The sequence below is a fragment of the Antechinus flavipes genome, chromosome 1 (assembly GCF_016432865.1).
Source record: "Antechinus flavipes isolate AdamAnt ecotype Samford, QLD, Australia chromosome 1, AdamAnt_v2, whole genome shotgun sequence".
NCBI classification, from domain to species: Eukaryota; Metazoa; Chordata; class Mammalia; order Dasyuromorphia; family Dasyuridae; genus Antechinus; species Antechinus flavipes.
Genome location: NC_067398.1, coordinates 382,960,462 through 382,980,742, shown reverse-complemented (window position 1 = coordinate 382,980,742; position 20,281 = coordinate 382,960,462). Strand labels below are relative to the sequence as shown.

Below are 20,281 nucleotides of genomic sequence, written 5' to 3'. Positions count from 1 at the left end.
GTTCATATCCTTTGACCATTTATCAATTGGAGAATGGCTTGATTTCTTATAAATTAGAGTCAATTCTCTATATATTTTGGAAATATCAGAACCTTTGACTGTAAAAATGTATTCCCAGTTTATTGTTTCCCTTCTAATCTTGTCTGCATTAGTTTTGTTTGTACAAAACTTTTCAATTTGATATAATCAAAATTTTCTATTTTATGATCAGTAATGGTCTCTAGTTCTTCTTTGGTCACAAATTCCTTCCTCTTCCACAGATCTGAGAGATAAACTATCCTATGCTCTTCCAATTTATTTATAATCTCATTCTTTATGCCTAGGTCATGAATCCATTTTGACCTTATCTTGGTGTACGGTGTTAAGTGAGGGTCAGTGCCTAGTTTCTGCCATGCAATGCTTAATTTTAAATCTAGTCTCAAATACTTAGTAACTTTGTGGCCCTGGGCAAGTCACTTAATTATCTCATATGATTATTGTGAGCATCAAATGAGATACTATTTGTATGAAGCACTTAGCCCTGTATCTGGAACATAATGGGCCCTATATAAATGCCTTTTCCTTCTCTTTTCTCTTCCCTTTCTAATTTTACAACATGAATTTCAAATATTTTGGTTTGTATTTTCTTTTCATTTACTTTGTAGTAGTTACTATGTCCATTGCTTTCTTGCCTTTCCTTACTTTATTGAACAACAGTTCTATAAAAGTTTATACATGTTTAACATTGCCTTTCAAAGTACAATGTCTAGAAAGGATGAGATCACTAATCATACTCTAGCTCAAAATTTTATGGCTGACATTTCCATACTAGAGAATAGTGGAGAAAGTAGAGATAGAAAGACTTGAGTTTAAGTCCTTATTCATAAATTTGCATGCTAGCTGACAAGTCATTCAATCTATCTCAACCTTAATTTCCCCATCTGTTCAATGGGATAATATTCCCTTCTTTTGGTGTTATAATCTACAGGAAATGATGTATATAAATCAAGTCGAAAGCTTTAAAGCCCTATATAAATATTAGCTAATGTCAATTTAAAGGAATGAATAACAATGAATATTTTAGTAAAGGAAATTTAAAAAAAATCAGTCTCATTCCTTTAATCACACCAAATTTTGATCTTTCAGTTATAGACAATGAAGACCTACTCTAGAATAATAGCACAACTTGTTTGTTCTCCGATCCTAGAAAAAATAAGAATCTCATGGCTCTTGGCATAGCCTTCTTGTCTAAAAACTGATACAGTACTTGTTCAATATCCCAAGCTCATGAAATGCATTTCTTCTGAAAAGCTCATGGCATAGTATATATTACCTCATTTATCCTCCAGGTGTCTTACAACATTAGTAACAGAAGGTAAAATAAAATGCAAGTTTGCCAGTTTATAATCCTTGTAAAGGGAAGTTAGATTACCAGGTTGCATTTAAGCTTTATTTTGATTTTTTTTTTCAGAACTTCATTATGTTGAAGTTAAAATTTCTCTGGAAGTAAAACTGAGTACAAAGCTGTATTCATCATAATGCCTTTGTACCTTTGTAGATTCATAGCATTTTTAGAACTAGAGGGTCCCCTTCATGGGAATTGTCCTATTTTGTTGAGTTGCATAAAAAGGAAAATGAATGCCCTTGAGTCACATAGTAAGTCAGTAACTAGAATCCAGGCTCTCCATTCCATTACCTGTTCCTTGCTTCATGAAAAGATAGATTTTTAAAAAATATATATATATAGCTTTTCTGAATTGAAAACTAAAACTAAACTGAATACATAGCTTTGAATGTTTAAGAACTTATAAAATCTTATTACTGCAAGGTGACTTTAGAGGTCATATAGTCTAACTTGTACCTGAAATAAGAATTCCCTCTCCTCTCTAAATAACCCTCTAGCTTCTGCTTAAAGACCGCCTGGAAGAAATCAACATCACTTGTGAAGGCAGCCTATTTTATGTGAGGATGACTCTAATTATTCTTATGTTTTTCATGAAAATAAGACAAAAATCTCCCTCTGTAAACTTTCATATTATCCTTGTATCTCATAAATTCTGCTCCCCTGGGTCAAATTGGAAGATTCACCATTCTTTCACAGCAAAACCATTTAGATACTTGAAGAAAAACCTTACATCTTGTATTTTCTCCAGGTTAAATATTCCCATTCCCATTCCCTTATCTGGCACACACCTCACATTAACCTGCTAAGTTTTCTCCTTGTTAAAAATGATCTTTCTAAAATGTACAGCCAGAACTAAATACAGTCCATTGTCATCCTTCTTGTTTTAACGCCATAGATTAAGAAGAGCAATTAGTTTTGTGGATATAACGTCATACTTTTGACTAATTCCAAGCTTGCAGTTCTCTAAAATTCCCAGGCCTTTTTTCTGTAAGCTTCTTTCTAATCACTTCTCCCTTCTCTGATACCAGAAATTAGATTAAAGAGCTTTTGAAAAGAAACATAGAAGGCAATCACTCAATTCTACTTAGTGACAACAATAATAATGTTGATAATTATTATTGCTGCCATTAATTTTTATTGTCAATAATAGTAATTAAGATTTTAAGTTTTACAAGGTACTTTCTTCACAAAAATCCTGTGGAGCAGATGATGCCAGATTTTATTGTCCCCATCTTAATAAAGAAGAAATTGTTCTTAATGTAAAAATTTATTCTCTTAAGAAGACTGCACCATTGCCCTTTGTCTTATTAAAAAACCATTAATTTGCGTTGTAAGTCTTTTGTCCCTCAGTATGGCTTGTATCTAAAATAACACAAAATGTAAGGCAGTAATTTTTCCAAAATACAGCCAGGTCCCAATTAGTGTACATGATAAATCCGCTGAAATGGCTACATTATTTAAATTTTCACTGACTATTTCCAGTGGGCTAGAACAAAGTACATAATTATAACTTCAAATAGTGTAAATGTGAATCCAAGTTACCACTGCAGAAGATTCTGTTCACACTAATCAGGATCTAGCTGCAACATAAAATGTGAATTAGTGTTATCTAGATCAGAAAAGGTCTGCTAAGAGTTTGGGTATATTCTCAGCTCTGTACCAAGCACTGTAAGGTTTATAAAAGAATCATAAGCTGTATTTCTTGTCTTCTTGAAGTTTGCATTCAGTCAGATATTCAGAATTTATTAAGAATTTTCTATATGTCAGGCACTTTGCTAAGTGGTAAGAATACCAAGAAAGATAAAAACAATCCCTGTCTTTAAAAAACTCACAGTCTAATGGGAGTGGCAATATGCAAACAGCTGTATACATACAAAAAATATATATATGATAAATTGGAGAAAATTTCAGTGGGAAGGTACTGGCATTAGGAGAGACTTAAAAAGGCTTTTTGAAAGAGAGAGTATTTATTTGAACCAAGTAACAGAGACGAGGAAGAAGAGTATTGTAGCCTTGGGAGACTGTCAACACCAAGGCATGAAGAGAGATAGAAAGTCTTATGGGAGAAACAGCAAAGGAGCCAGGGTCCCTGGATCACAGAGTAGGTAGAGGAGAATAAAATGTGAGACTGGAAAGGTAAGAAGGAACCAGCTATGAAGGACTTTAAAAAACAAACAGAGGATTGTATATGCAATCCTAGAAATAATAGAGAGCCACTGGAATTTATTGACAAGGCTAAAACCTAGTCAATAAATATAGAACCTAGTTCAGATATGGAAAAAATCTGATTGATTGTGATCAATGTGAGCATTTCAACTGCAATTTGTGCAGCTAGATTATTCAAGTCATGGGTGCCAGCCAACAACATCATTAGTATCTAGGTAGGAAATTCTCAGGGCAGGGTGTAGCAGGATCATGTGGCCTAGTGAATTCCTCCCTCCATTTTGCCTTCCTTAACACCCATTTGATTGTTCTATGCAGTAGATGCCTTCAAGACCATCTCTTACTAGCCAGCTCCTCCAAGTTCTGTTCCACAATCCTGGCCATTTTGCAGATTGGCAACATATCTCTAGAATAGCTGTTATGTATGTCTACAATATACATTCTGATCCAAATTCATGCAAAAAAGAATCTGGAAGTGTTTGGGATCTCATGAGGATGGTCTCTTACTTCTTCCTTCTTATACAAAACTCAAACTTCTAAACTCAGAAGAATCATTGAATAGGAGGTGGAAGAGATCCTGTTAAGATATAAGGAGCTGAGTTCCCAAGCCCTTTGTGCCCTGTAGTCCTTGGCTATGTGTCCCAATGATGAAATGCCACTGGGTGGGAGTGGGGGGATTGGGATAAAGGAAGATAGGAACTTAAATATGAGTATAAATGTTATTTAGCATTTGGAAGGGAGTGGGTAGAGAAATTTAACCCAGATCTCCATGGCATCAGTCTTCAATGTTGGAATCCAGACGGATAATGAGTTTTTAATATTTATATCCACATTTTTTGACATATTTGATCTTAAAATTGTTTTTGATTTGACCCTGTCATCCATCTATCTTGGCAAGACAGACAAAGAAACAAAGACAAGGAAATTAAGTAGGGAGGGAAGTAGAAAAGAGGAGGAAAAGAAATATATATATATAATAAGTAATATGAGACTATAGCTTACATACCTGTAGTATAGTTATAGTCTCATATTATTTATATGTTCAGTAAATATCCATTTAACAGTAAGTTCCAAAATGAGTACTCTAGATGTTAGATACATATAGAAAAGGGGATTATCCATATATATAGTCTGATATCATCAGGCAATGCTTTACAAAGGAGATAGAATTTGACATGGGTCATGAAGGATAGACAGAATTTGAACAGAGGGAAAAGGAAGAGTATAAATGAAGTTTTGTTGTGCCTTTTCAGATGTACGAATCACAGGAAGATGGAAGCATAAAAGCAGAGGATTTGGCTTGTATTCTGAAAACTGCCATAGGTGTTTCAGAGCTTAATGTCACTGATCTTTTTAGAGCTATAGATGAGGAAGAAAAGGAGAAAATCACATTCGGTAAGTTCCAAAGTTTTTTTGAAACTCCAGGTAGTCCCAGAGAGTCTGTATTACAAATTATTTGTGGTCAATAATTTACAACAAATGAAATATTCCTCTCCCCCCCAAAAAAATTATCTTTTATTATCTTTATACTACTTTTTTCATCCTTGACAGAATTTCCAAAGCAATAAGTAATGGGGGATTTCCAGAACTTATCAGAGACTGGTTCCCCTCGTTAAATGCATAATGAGAAAGCTACTTATATTTATAACTGAAATATGCCTTTCTAATTGTACTTTATTTGTTATATAATAAAATTAAGATTCAATTCTTCCTGACCACATAGGAACTAATGGCCCAGGCGGAAGTGACCCCAGGATGTGCTAAACAGCCGAAATTGCCTCGTTTGAGATTTGAGTTGGTTGTTTTTTGTTGTAGATTGTCTACAAAGAGATGATCAAGAGTCTTATTTTACATGGAGGAAACCAAAGGAACATAACATTTTAGGAACTCACTCAACATTAATAGTGGGAAAACAGAAATTAAATCCTAGGCTTTCTAATTCTTAATGTAGTCATTATTCTTGAATGTCACAAAATTATGGTATCATTTTAAGAACCCATGATAATGATGAATTTAAGATAATGCTGTGTTTAGACTAAGCAGTCAGAGATTTCACCAGAGAACTGAGAAGTATGGAACTCAATTTACTACCACTTAAGTTTATAAGAAGGAAAAATACTTATTGATATCCTCACCACCATTTATTAGATGATTTTTTTATCACTAAAGAAAATTAAGCAGTTGCTATTTTTCACAAAGTATATCTAAAGTGATTTCTTCATGTCTTTCTTTTCTAAATGTTAAAAATGATGGTGTCTTAATTTAAACACAAGGTAAACACAAGCTATATCCAACTAAGATTTCAAGAAATCAAAAAATTACATGACAAATGATCAGGTTATTTCTGTTTTCCAAAGAAAATGGCTGGGTAATCTTTCAAAAAGAGAGCTATTGTGAAATATTTCTCTTTTTAATTTTATTTTGTTCATGTTTTATTTTTCTCAACTACATGTAAAAAAAAAATAATTCTGAATTCCAAGTTCTCTTCTTTACTCTCTTCCTTCCCCCTCTGAAAAGATAAGCATTCTAACAGGTTGTTTCTGTGGAATGTTTCTAAGCAAAATCATTTCAGTGTTTTCCACAAGGTGTCACTGGCTATAAACGATTTCAGCAGTGAAAAAATTGTATTGATGTTTTTGATAACTGGAATCTGCCACATAAATTCCTTTGGTGCAAACTCCATGATTATCTAGTAGAAGCCAAGTAATACATACACACAGGCCTAGACTGAGTTCTTTTAAGAGATCTCTTCTCTAATTATTCTAGACTGTGGCCAATTAACTAAAGAACAAAAGTCTATTAGATATTATGAATTCAATCAAAGACTTTAAGAATTCACACTCCATGCTGAGCATTTGGTTTGATCCTTCCCTCCTTCTGTGCATCTTATGAGATACTTCCCAGGTGTAGGTCATTTCTTGTCTCCTTTTCTATTTATTAACTGTCTACTTAAACAAAATAGCATTTTTGACTTTGAGGATATTTTTTTCAGTCATTCGGTCATATATGACTCTTGGCAAAGATACTGAAGTGGTTTACCAATTCCTTCATCAAGTATGTGGCCGTTTTACAGATGAGCAACTGAGGCAAATAGAGGTCAAATGCTTTTGTCCAGAGTCAGACAGCTAGTAAACATCTAAGAAGTCAGATTTGAGTTCATATTTTTCTCTTTCTAGTCTGGTGCTCTCTCTGCTGTATCACTCAGCTACCCTTGTCATTGAGGATACAGAGATAAGCTAAGATACATATTTTGCAGTTAAGGATACATACATACACACACACATATAATATAAATATAATAATAATATAACATATATAATGTAATATATATATAATATACACAAATACATAGCTATAATAATGGGGTAAGACACATAGTAAATAAGCCAGACTGACACTTCATTTCCTGACTCTGTGACTTTATACTAATTGTTCCCCATCCCTGGAATATTCTGCCCCTCAGTTCCCCCTTTTGACTTCCCTAGCTTCCTTCAAACCTTGCTTCAGCTCCCACCTGCTGCAGGAGAAAGTTGCAGGAGACCTTCTGTAACTTGGAGATAGCTGGTGGCACAGTGAAGAGAGAGAGCACTGGACCAAAGGAACACTGAGTTCCTCACTCACTAGCTGTGTGACCATGGGCAAGTCATTTAATCCTGTTTGCCTCAGTTACCTCAACTGTAAAATAGAAATAATAAAAGTACCTACCACCTATGATTGTTATGAAATTAATTGAAATAATATTTATAAGAAGTACATAGTGGGGGACAGCTAGATGGCACAATAGAGCACTAGCCCTGAAGTTAGGAGGACCCAAGTTAAAGTCTGGCCTCAGACACAACACTTCTTAGCTGTGTGACCCTGGGCAAGTCACTTAACCCCAATTGCCTCAGCCAAAAATAAATAAATAGCAATGCTATAGAAATGCGTTCTCCTTTTTTCTCTGAAATGACTTTCCATTTTTGTTGTTCAGTCATGTGTGACCCTTCATGACCCTGGAGACCTGTGGCCACTTCACAGTACAACTTTTTTTTCCCTTGGTTTTTGTGGAATGTGGGTTGTTCCCAGAGTTGAGTATTCTCTATATCACTCACTTCTACTCTGATACATATCGTATGTGTATTAGTTATTTACATGTCTCTCCCCAAAATTTAATTCCTTGAGAGCAGTTACTGTGTTTTTGTCCATCTTTATATCCCCTGTGTTTAACACAGTATTTGCCCATTGTTGTTCAGTCATTTCATTCATTTCTGACTCCTCATGACGACATTTAGGGTTTTCTTGGCAGAGATACTGGAGTAGTTTGCAGTTTCCTTCTCCAGCTTATTTTACAGATGAGGAAACTGAAGCAGAGTTAAGTGACTTGCTTATGGTCATTCAGCAACTAAATGTCTGAGGCCAGATTTGGACTCAAAAAGATGAGTCTTCCTAACTCCAGGCCCATAATTCTATCCAATGTGCCACCTAGAAGTGCAGGGTTTGACCTAAATGAAATGCTTAATAAATGCTTGATGGCTGATTGAACCTTCAATAAATAACAGATTCCAGGTAGAATTTATCACTTTGGACTGCATAAGTTCTATTCAATTCTCACTTCTTGTTTATGAAGGACTTATATATTTGTAGGGCTCCAAATCATGCACTTAAAAATACAAAGATCTTGCGAAAAGACAAATAGTTTGTATCTTCACATGGTTTGTAATCTGGAGGGAAGAGGATACAAAATGTACACACAGAAACAAATGAGTAAATAAATATAAGGTAATTTATGAAGGGAAAATGGAGTGTCAGTCTGGCTTATTTACTATGTGTCTGACCCTGTTATTACAGGTATATATAAGCTTCTTGACTACAAAATACGTATCTTATTTTATCTCTGTATCCTTAATATCAGAAGGAGGAAGTGGTATAGCAGTATATAGTGAAAAAGATCTGAGCTAAATTCAACTTCTTAGATGTTCAGATAATCAGAAACACTTACCTGAATTTCACCTTGAACATACAGAAGCAAATAGTCCAGATAATTTGAGGTTGATAAACTCCAGGAAAACTCTGAGAGGGGGAGGTAAGGAGTGTTGACTATGGGAAGGCACTGAGGTGAGACAGAATCTATAGAGTTTCAGAGAACAGCCAAGTAATCCAGTTTGCCTGGGAATAATAGAAAGTAAATCTAAAGATAAAGGGTAGATACCAGGTGAGATATAAAAGTTCCTAAAGATTTTTGAGCAAGAAGATGACCTAGTTCGGTGTCTGTGTCCAGAAAGTTAACTTGATAACTCTGGAGAATGATATTAGGAGGAAAGTGCCCATTTGAAGACCATGACAATAGAGAAGAGAGGCAATGAGGATTTTATTGGAGTAGTAGCTATGGGAGTGGAAACTGAGGAATGATATGAAAGCTACTTTGAGCAATGGTATCAAACTCAATTAGAAATGGGGGTCAGTAAATTATACAAAAAAGATCTCCACAAACTGCATATTGACCTAAAAAAACTACATATTAACATTATTTATGTTTATTCTGTTTTTCTTTATATGGTGTTAATTATTTCCTGATTACATTTTAATCTGATTCCTACAGCTCTCAGGAGTGGGTTCCATGTAAGTTACTTCTGCTGGGGAGGACATGATAACTCACTGAATGGTACAGTATAGTGAAGGAAGGAGAAAATTCCAGGTTATCTCCTACTTGAGAATCTAGGTGACTCAGAAAGTAGTGTCATGTTCAATAGAAATAGGAAAGTTTGAAGGACAAGTGAATGTGGTGGGTAGGGATGACAGAATGCACAATAGGGCAGCCTACTCGAGATGATGCAAAGAGTTAGAATCAAGAACACAAGGAGAGGGGTTTGCCAGCAGAAGAGCTCTCTCCTCTTCAGAGAGTAGAAGAAAGGAGAAGAGAGCAGGAAAAAATGTGGAAAGGGTTTGAGGTGGGGTAGATGAGGGTGCTCATGACAGATGGATTTAATTTTCTCAGTAAAATAGGAGGTGAAGATGTCTGTACAAAACCTTGTGGAGGGAGCACTGACAATGAAGGAAGTTTGGAACAGCTGCTGCTTGTCATTCTATATTGTTTTGGTATGACATAGCTTATTAGTATAAAAGTCCAAACTAGTGGTTTTTTTCTTTAGATAATATCCACAAAAGAAAAGTAAAATAGCCTGGGATTTATTATATTCTTCAAAAAATAGTTTATACTGTAAAGTTACTAAAGAACACCATCAATTACCATCACAAGCAGTTTTATCACAATATGCTATTTTTAGTGGACTTTTTTCCCCAGAGGAAAATGAGCTTAAAAGCAAGCTAGCTAGCATTTTCACTATAAGTTAACCAAACAAAAATAAAGGTATTTAACAATTATTAGGAATAGGGCTATGAGGGAATGTTTGGGTTTTTTTTTTTTTTATTGAATATATTTTATTGAAGCAAGGAAAAGAGGCAAGTGAGAAATTGCCAGTATCCTCAAGGCTTTTGTTTTTCATACTTTGAAAATCATTTCCCCTTTGTCCCTGCTTGGCTGTTTTTGACATTACTTAAAGCACAATTGATTGGATCTGCTTCTGATCCTTTACTCATCCTCCTTGCCTTACTCATGACACCACAGATTGAGAATCTGTCTCCCAGCCTTTCCCTAGCCAGTGCTCATACATGGCAAGGGCTCAACCAGAATGTCAGACTGAAGGGATAAATAGAATTAATGTTACTTCTGAATGCTCAGCTTAATTGTGGTTCTATGAATATTGGGGAATGCCATGGAGAAAAATGGAAGGACCACAGATATAGAAGCTGCTGACCCAAGAATACCATCTAGCATCTTTGGAGAGATACTGTATTTATCTTGGGACAGCTACTTTGATGTATAAAATGTCCATTTGATATATACAACATGAAGCTCATCTGCTTGCAGCAAAATCCTTTCACTCCCAACTTCATTCAAAAGGTAACTTAGGTATTTTTTTTAGCCATACAAGCTCAAACTTTCTGTTTTTTTCCCCCTTTGGGGTCCTTTTTATTATCTGTTCTATTTGTGATATATAAAAAATTGGAGAGACAGTTTCTGGGTAATTAGTCATTTTACTAATTATGCTAGTGGAAAATTAATAAAAGCTCTCAAATACCAAAAACCCCTCATGGAACCCCTTCAACACTTATATGCCCTTAGAAGAGTGGGCGTTCTTAATGGTAGTAAGTTCTGATTGGTTAATAGAGAATGAAGGTGGTTATTCTAATGAGGGTATGGGGGACAGGACTCTGATTACTCAGTCTTAGTCAAAGGAACTTCTCTATATCCATATTACCTCCTCTAGGATAATGTTGACAAAAGGGAAATCCACTTCTAGCCAGACTTGTCTGATTAAAATACAATGGGCTCAGAATCTACCAAGTCACCTAAACTAAAATTCATCTACCTTTTGATCAGATTTGAGTTTTTCATTTGGGCTAGTTTAGCCTAAGATTTCATCTCATTATGGGCCCTGCACTTCAAAGGTTGCATAAATAACTTACAGGGGCTGATTTTTAAAAAAGGAAAAGGCAGAGAAAAAACCTTAGTACTAATTCAATAATAGATTATTAATATAGCAAAGATCATTCTTTTTAAGGGGGGGTGTCACAAGGTCTCTACAACCTTGAAAATAGAGACACAGAGAATTTATGCAAATATATATTTTTAAAAGAAAGAATAATTCAGAATTAGCAAAATAATAGATTTAGCTATGCAAATATATATTTTTAAAAGAAAGAATAATTCAGAATTAGCAAAATAATAGATTTAGCTACTTAGCAGCTGGAAAACATTTGACTTTTTAAAAAAATTCAAAGATAGGGCTGCTACATAGCTCAATGGATAGAGCACCTGTCCTGAAGGCAGGAGGACCTGAGTTCAAATCCAACCTCAGATACTTAATACTTTCTAGCTGTGTGACTATAGGCAAGTCACTTAACCCCAAAATTCAAGGATCTGCCAACCTACTTTCAAAATATTATAATAATTTAACATTATAGATATCTGTTAAGTACTTCCTCTCTAGCAGACAAAAAACCTTATAGGTACTATGAATATATAAAGACAAAAACCTAAAAGTCTTAGCACTCAGAGTGTTTAATATTGTGTTGAGTAAAAATGGCTGTATAGAAAATTAAATCCAAATTATTTACAAAGTAATTTGGGGAATGGGTTTTGGCAAGTAGGGAATCAGGTAAGTCTTCCTATCATTGTAGATATCTGAGCTAAGCATAAATAAAGAAGCCAAAAATTCCCTGAAGTGGAGGTAAGGACAGAGTGAATTTCAGGTGTAAGAAATAGTGTGCAATGGCAGGTGTATGAGAGATTAGATGGCAAACACTAGAAACAGGAAGTGACTGGGACATAGATTGTGTGAGGGAGAATGATATATGTGAAATCTGGAAAGACTGGATCAGATTGGAAAGAATTTTACCAAAGAACCTTGTATTTTATCTTGGAAGCTAGAAGTATTCGATATTCTTGAGTAGGGCAGTGGTTAGATCTGTGCTTTGGAAATATCAGTTTAGGAGCTGTGTTGGAAGATAGTTTAGTGAGAAGAGATATTGTATGTGATTAGGAGGCTGTTGGAGTAAGTGTAAGGGGAAGAGACTGAACTGAGTGAGAGAAGAGGAAAAGAAGGGATAAACATAAGAGATATAGAGGGAAGCTCCAGTGAAAAGTAACTTTGATTCTTTGTTTCTCTAGTGCCTTGCACATAGGTACTTAATAAATGTGTGTTGATTAAGGTAGAAGCAAAAACTTTTGCAATTGATAAATTAGGGATAGATTAGAGTACAGAGTTGCTCTCTGAAATTGCACTCCTGATGACTAAGAGGAAAGTAGTCCCTTCAAAAAGGGAGCGGAGCGAGGCGGGATGGAGAAAGAGAACTGGGGAGAAGATGTCTCTTTGAGACATGTTAAGTTGGAGATGCCATGGAGAGATGCATTTGGTGATGCCAGACTAACGTTCAGAGAGACTCTGGAGCTAACATATAGATCTGGGAGTTTTTTGCATAAAAGTAACAGTTGAATACATGAGAGCTGATAGGGTCACTGAGAGAACAATGTTAGATGGCTAACATTTATGTGAGCACTAAGGTTTGCAAAATATCACATATAGTTATCTTACTTTATTCCCCACACTAACCCTATGAGATGGATGATTTTTATTGTCTTCATTTTACAGATAAGGAAACTAATATTCAAAGAGATGGTTAGGTGGCACAGAGTGTAGAGAGGGAAATTGAAATCCCAAGTTCAAATCCTGCTTGAGACACTAATTCTTTGGCTATGAGCAAGTCATTTAACTTTTGTGTACCTCAGTTTCCTCAACTAAAAATGGGGATAAAAATACCAGCTACTATTCAAGATAGTTGTGAGAATAAAATGAAATATTTGTAAAGCACCTTGCAAACCTTAGAGCACTATGTAAAGGTTAGATATTGTTGTTGTGAGTTGACCAAAGTCACATAGCTAGTAACTGTCTGAAGCAGGATTTGAATCCAGGTTTTGGTGATTTGGGATCTAGCATTCTATCTACTAACATTGTTTTTCATTATCTGAACACCTAGACCAAAATGGCATCCTTAGAAGGTTTACCTATGACTTGCATCTTTCCTCACTGATATAGATGAAAATTTTTCTGTGCTTCCCTTACCCCCACATCTCATACCTTTAAATGATGAGCCCCTTCAAATTTATCAAGGCTAATTTGTGAATGATGGATACAAAATCTTAGTGAAGGATAGGTAGGCAACATCAGAATTGTGTTCCACAGTTATGCCTTTTTAGAATTCATGGATACTACTGTGCCACATTGCAGTATTAGACTGAGATGTGATTGTAGTAGAGAGAATAGCAAGGAATATTTTAAATTTACCTACATTCACACATTGAACTGTATCCTGCTTGCACAGTATAATTGCAGCCTGGGTGATAGATAAGTATTTCTCAGCAAGGAAGGATCCCAAATGTTCTTTCTCTATGTCCCCTTGAAAAGCCACAGAAGCCACAGTCTATAGGAAAGGTCTGTGTTCTAAGTAGGCACATGGACAAAACACAGTGCCACTCTCCCATAACCCTAAAATTTTGCCTTTTACCTGGAGCCCACATAACACAAAATGTCTTTATTTTTTTCTAGCTGACTTCAGCAGATTTGCAGAAGTATACCCAGACTTTGCAGAAGAATATTTATATCCAGATCAAGCAAGTTTTGAAAGCTGTGTTCAAACACCCTCTGCTCCAACTCCTAATGGTTTCTGTACTGACTTCAGCCCTGAAAATACTGAAGATGAGAGCAACCCCTTTCAGAAGAAATTGAACTAATAATGAAGCATCATCTCCTTCTCCTGGTGAAGAGGAGAAGCCCTTGCCTAGGTTCCATTATCATTCCAATACACATGACATATATACTCCCTGTTACTTGTGAGAATTCCCCTTTCTTTTTTTAGTCTCCCATACAATGTAAATTTATTGTCTTCAAACTTGTCTGGAAATATTTGGGTTTGGATTTTTGTTGTTGTTGTTATTTCTTTATAAAAAGTCTGTGAGCACCAAGACTGTGAATGTGCTACCTTCCTTGTACTGTATGTGTATTTGAAAAGAAGGCACATCCTTATTTATATTCCATTGTTTTAATTTTATGTACAAAGTGTCTTAAAGAGTGTGCACGTATAAAGAATAATAATGTAGCTGCTGTGGTCTTAAGTGCACTTTGGTGATTAGTGTTTTTCTGTGTTTGAGGACAGTTAAATTCAGGCTATATTCAGTACTGAATTTAACAAATTATGCAAAGGATATTGGTTAGTTTTTGGAAGGCACAAAATGGTCTAAAAATCTGGTTTTTAATTTTCATTAAAACATTACGAATAGTCTTTTATGTTGTCATTCCATGGTAGTGCAAAAAGGTAGGGAGCTCTGACCCCAAGACATTCTTTGTCTCCACTTGAAAAATTTAATTTGTTGTGTGTGTTTTTGGAGCTACTCTAAAAGACTTGCTATCTTCCACAAATACAAAATGTGGAGGATGCATTTTCTCTTTTCTATATGTGTTTAAATCTGTGTGGGAGCTTATAAATATTTTTGTAATTTTCATTTAGATACTTCAGGAAATATTCAACACTTTTGTGAAAGGGAATTGTTTTCCTGTGTTTCCTCTCTTCTTCTCCCCCAACAACCCCATAAAAGTGTGTGAGGAATATTTAATTATAGTTCTGGGTTTGTTTGGGTTTTTTTTTTTTTAAGTAGTATATGTACTAAACTCTTGGTTTTGGCTTTGTTTTAAAATTCCAAATAGATTTCTATTGAAGGAAGCTATCCTAGCCACTTGAAGTCTGTTGGCTCATAAAGGTACTCTTTAATAGTCTAGCCCCTAACCAAATATATCTTAGCTATTTTCACTAATTGTGGATTAGGATTCCTATTTGGTGAATTTTTATTTCATATTGACAACTTTAGGATTCTGTTGTAAATTGATTTAATTCAATATAGCTTAATCCCCAATCAAAGTATTTGCATATTGCTGAAAATCTTATCTATAAGGACAAAAAAAGTGAAAGATAACTCAATGAAAGGAGTTCAAAACATTTCAGGTTATTGTATTATTTTAATTGCTTTGGTAAACTGCAATAATATTCGGAGTAGAAAAATAAATATCTTAAAATTTTTTCTGTCAAATTAGTTTGAGTCGTTCTCCCTCCCCCATTAATTATTTGTATGCAATCAGATCTTTTTTAAGCTTAGGGGCTAGGAATGAGTGGAAGGAAAATGAACTAGGAATGTTTTTCCTGTCTATTCAGTCTTCCAAGAGAGAGAAAAATCTGTCTATTACATTAATATCAAAACAGAACTTGTCCTGTAGAAGAAAATATAGTAGCATAGAGATTCTGGAGTTTGGTTTGCAGGCACTAGTGCAACTTTATGTATTTGCCATATTACCTGTCCCCCTTCTAAAATGTTGAACTCTAAGTGTCACCTGGTAAAATAGATGAGAAAATTCCTTCATATCTGGGAGGGGGAAGGGAAACAGTTTTACTGGGATATGTGTATAGAAAAAAAAATACATATATATATGTATGTATTTTTTTTAATTGTTCTCTTTGTGTCAGAGAGATAAAAATACAAGTGATGCTTCCAGGAAGTTTGGAGGACAGAATAATATGGTTTCCCCTTTGATCCATTTTGTGGTATATAATTTTCCATTCCTTTCTAGCCATAATTAAGCAAAAATTCATTTTTGAAGTCCAATAATTGGTCACATGTTCTAGCATGTTTCCTAAAGCATATATATGCCTCTGGACTAAAGTTTTCATTTATAAACAGAACTGGATTTTTTTTTATCTTAGGCATCACTTTTACAAAATGCCAGGAAAATAGAGTAAAAGTCTCATTTTCATTAAGGATCTTTAAGTTTTTTTTTTCTTTCTACCAGTAAGGATTTTGAAAACTTGAAATTTTGCAGTCCTATTTAGATAACAGTCAAATTTCTTTGTGAATTTTGCTAATTTCTATATAAGAATGTAGATTTCTATTTTTTATTCAGATCAAGGGTGAAATAAGTCTACTAGAATGAATTTCAGAGCCTCATAGGATATACTGGACACAAAACAACTCAGATGTGGACTTTGTAGCTAAAAGTTATTAGTAGATATTTTATATAGTGAATAAATATTCATTGTGTCCTTTAAAAGAAAGATCCAATGTTCAAATATGGTATTTTTTAAATGGTAAATGAAAGAAGTTAATAGAGCTGAGATCCTGAGGGGAAGGGACCAAAAAAAAAAAAAGCCCAATTCTGAAGTTGCCTCAATTCTTTCAGGTCTGTATATGAAGTGATTTTTGTATGATATATGTCATTGGGCATATTCAGAAAAAAAATCTCTGATCCACAGACTTGTATAGAATGTTTGTACCTCCTGATTTACTGTTTTTCTTATGTAATAATGCTAAATAGTTCATGTGCATTCAGAACTGTGAATGTAGATAAATCTTAAGGTAAATGACTCTTTTTGTCAGGTTGGGGAGAAAGGAGAGCTTTAATACTTTTTATGCTACCATGGTTTTGAAAACCAGAATTAGCAGGCATGAAACAGCTGTTGAAGCCTGTGAATGTATATGTTGGGAGGGTGGGGGATAAATGGGGACAGTCACATTCATTTTGTCATTGTCTATCACAAAAAATAATTTTGAATTTTAAATGTTGAAGTAATAAAATGTAAAAATCTTATATACTTAAGCATATATTTTGTTACATGTTGTCTTTTATTGTAAAGATCAAACTAGATGTGTCATATATTTTGGAGGGCAAATTTAACCAAAGTTAATGTTTACAGTAGTACTTTTCTATGTAAGAATCATTTTACAGCAAAAACAATTATATATATGTATATATGGAGGTAAAAGGAAAACCATAGAAATATTCTATTTAGAACCCTTTTTTAAAAGTTACTGTGTATCTAGGATTGAGACTTCAAGTCATGGTTGCTGTTTGTCTGCTTCTAATATCATATTAGTACTTTGTTTACATTAAACAGTCTAATCAGGGTAGTATATAAATCCTGTATCTGATGCCCCTTATAAAATTATAAATGTTGAAAAAACAGAAATACTTAACTCTTTCTACAGAATGTCTTTTAATAACCATGGCTATATATAAGCTAGCTTTTAACAATATGCCATGATCTTCAGTAATATAGCACTATAATTTTTTTCTGGGATAGTGACTGAGGAAGTGAGTTTAACTTTTTATAATTCCTAATTTCTCTCTAGGTTCATCAGAAAGATTTTAATTTAATCATAGATAAATGTTTTTTTTTTTTAATTAAACAATAAGCTTTGTTTTTATATCTGGAGGGCATAAACCACTCACCTCCTAAATAACATCTCTTAGCCTCATATTTCTTCTTCCAGTAGTACCAGTCCCCTGCTCACTGAAGGGTGGGGTGTTTAGAGCTCTACAGCAACATGCTGTCCATATAGCCTGATCCCCTTGGAAAACTCAATATTCCCCTTGCAGGAAGCACAGGCTTTTTATCCCTATGATAATGAATCTATTGGATAGCAGTGTTGTTTAAGCTGTGAAGCTGTTTTGGCTTCCCCTTGCTCCAGTCATGGTCTGATTTTTGCTGTATTCATGCAAAAAAGGTGAGTGTGGCATCCTTCCTTTTCTTTCTTCATTCCCCACTCCTTTAGGGTACAGAAAACCACCAAATTATCTTGGTACTGGACCACGCACCCAACAAGAGGAAAGAGTCTAATCTCAAACAGGAGTTATATTATTTCCCCCTCTCCCCCAAAAAAGTGGTTTACATTTATCTTCATGTTGAAATCTTAATATTCAACTATCTTTGAAACAGTACTCTTGAAGATTCTTTATTGCACTGCATCTAATAAAGGGGTCATATTTTAAACCAATATTGGATGTTGTACCTACTAAGAGAAGATGGTATAATGGATTGAATTCTGGTCTCAAAGCCAGTGAAGACCTGGATTCAATTGCTGCCACTGATCTGGTAGTGATCTGGCCAACTGTGTAATCATTAACAAGTGACTTATCCTTACAATGCTCTGGGCAACCCACTGAGACCATTAATTATAGAAAAAGAACATATTGTATCTTTATTGGTAGAGGGATTTCTTTATCCAGGAAGTGGATCACAGGATCACAATTTTAAGTGAAATTGTTTATCCAGATCCTATCCCCTCCTGGAACATAAATGTTCTTTCAGTTTATTGAAATTGAAAACTTAGACCTTTTCCTTCATTTACATGAGGTAATTCCATCCTGTCAGAGATAATATGTTTGGTTCTTCCATTATATCCAGTTTTCTTCCTAAGAAAAATCATCTTTGTTAAAAGAAAAGATGAAGCCACCCATAATAGGTAATCCTTACACCATTACAAAGAAGGGTTCTATATGGCAAAATTATATTGTGCTAATAGTTCCCTATAGATATTATTTAAATTACATCTATATTTTGTACATAATAATCATTTCTAACAAATATCTGCTGGCTATTCCTAGGTAACAATCATACTTTGCAATGAAAACTCCTAATGATTTTTACTGTCTGCTCCACAGGTATCAATGGAGAAAGAAGAATTTAAGCCGTATCTGAATCCTTTATAGTTTTTTTTCACATCAAGTATGTAAGCTTGTTCAATGCAGGAACTGTTTAATTTTTTTTCCTGGCATACATTTGACATTTAATAATGGTTGTTGATTAGTGAAATACTCTTCACTTTCCTTCATCTCTTTCCAACTCAAATATCTCCTCCATTCTGTGTTCTCCTTGTCTCTATATATCCCTTCTTCCCCACCCCCCACCCCCCCCCAAAAAAAGGAACCACTCAAAGACGCCATTCAGAATGATCTTTATGTTAATAGAGGAGAAAGTCCAGAAGTTTTATGCATGACACCTGCCTCTGGTTAATGTCTCCTGGGTCTAAGGCATTTTTCTAATATACTAATTCACTAAAAGGAAGGGGAGCATTACACTAAAATCTTGACTACAAATGTGATTTAAGGAAGCATAATACTTTTTTATTTCAAAATAATTCATCAGGTTTCATGTGGTGATAAGTATATGCAGAATACTTTTTGAAGCTCTCTCTTTTTAAAAATGTCTTTTACTGTGGCATAATTGATATTTCTTGGTTCAAATGCATCTCTCAAATAGCATCCATGTCCCAGGTACCAAAGTGCACTGATCTTGCATTGAATCAAATCATTTCATAATTAATTTAAAAAGAAAAAAATCACTGTATCTTATTAATGGTGAAAGCTTGACCATAGGTGAATCCTTAATCTTTATCCCTCCCATTCCAATGATATTTAATTGCTTTGGGGGCTTAAAAAAACCAAAAACTTGGTTTTATGGTTTATATTAAATTGTATAGAAAAAGCACATCCATTGGAAACTTTGAACATTTTGTATATTTTCTCAAGTTTTTAAATAGTACAAATCTAATTTAACTGTATCTCACATGATATAGTAATATTTAGTAAAAAAAAATTTTTTTCTTAAAAGAATACCTCAATTTGAGAATTTTTCTTGTTAATTGTAAAATTATGTCTTGTTTTGATATTGACTGTAAAATACTATGGATTACCCTCAGCCAAGCAACAATCCAGTTATATAATTTTGAATGATACTTTGAGAGAAATGCTGATTTTCTCAAAGGTAATAAATAAGTGTCAGTATTTGTTATTTCACGAGACTCCTTGAAAGTCTTAATGTGCACTGTGGAATCACTGCTCATTCTTCACAGTTGAACATTTTTTCTTGTGATTGGCTTATTGTAAGTTGACTTTTCAGTGTTAAGTCAAATAAAAAAAAAAGTAGCTGTTAAGCAATTGATTTATGTTTGTTTTGTGAATTATTTTTTGGTTATAGCAGCATTGATTTGGTTTAGAAGGCAAGATGGAAAGAAAAAAGGCAGAAGGGAAGGAATTCCTTCAAGTTCTGCCTATAAATATTTTTCTACTACAAAATGTAAATATGTAAGACCTAAATTGGAATAAACACTAATGCCTCAAAATATTCTTGCAATAAGTACCCAATTCTTCTTTGAATATGAAGGGTAAAATTAAAGTGTATGTAATAGTGTAATTATAATACCTATTTATGTAACACTAGAATTTGTAAACTATTTTGCTTTTAACAGCCTGGAAAATAGGGAATTATACCATTTCGCAGATGAAAAAGGTCCATTATTTTCTCCAGAATTTT

General features: G+C 34.3%; 1 protein-coding gene across 1 annotated transcript in view; it reads left to right on the top strand.

Moving 5' to 3' along the window:
• Positions 1-19,909, top strand: part of LPCAT1 (lysophosphatidylcholine acyltransferase 1) — a 155,101-nt gene extending 135,192 nt beyond the window's left edge. The window contains exons 13-14 of the mRNA XM_051969810.1: positions 4,801-4,942; positions 13,693-19,909. Of these exons, the coding sequence (XP_051825770.1) occupies positions 4,801-4,942; positions 13,693-13,877 (327 nt within the window). The 3' untranslated portion in view covers positions 13,878-19,909. The remainder of the gene's footprint in view (positions 1-4,800; positions 4,943-13,692) is intronic.
• The last annotated feature ends 372 nt before the right edge of the window (positions 19,910-20,281 follow it).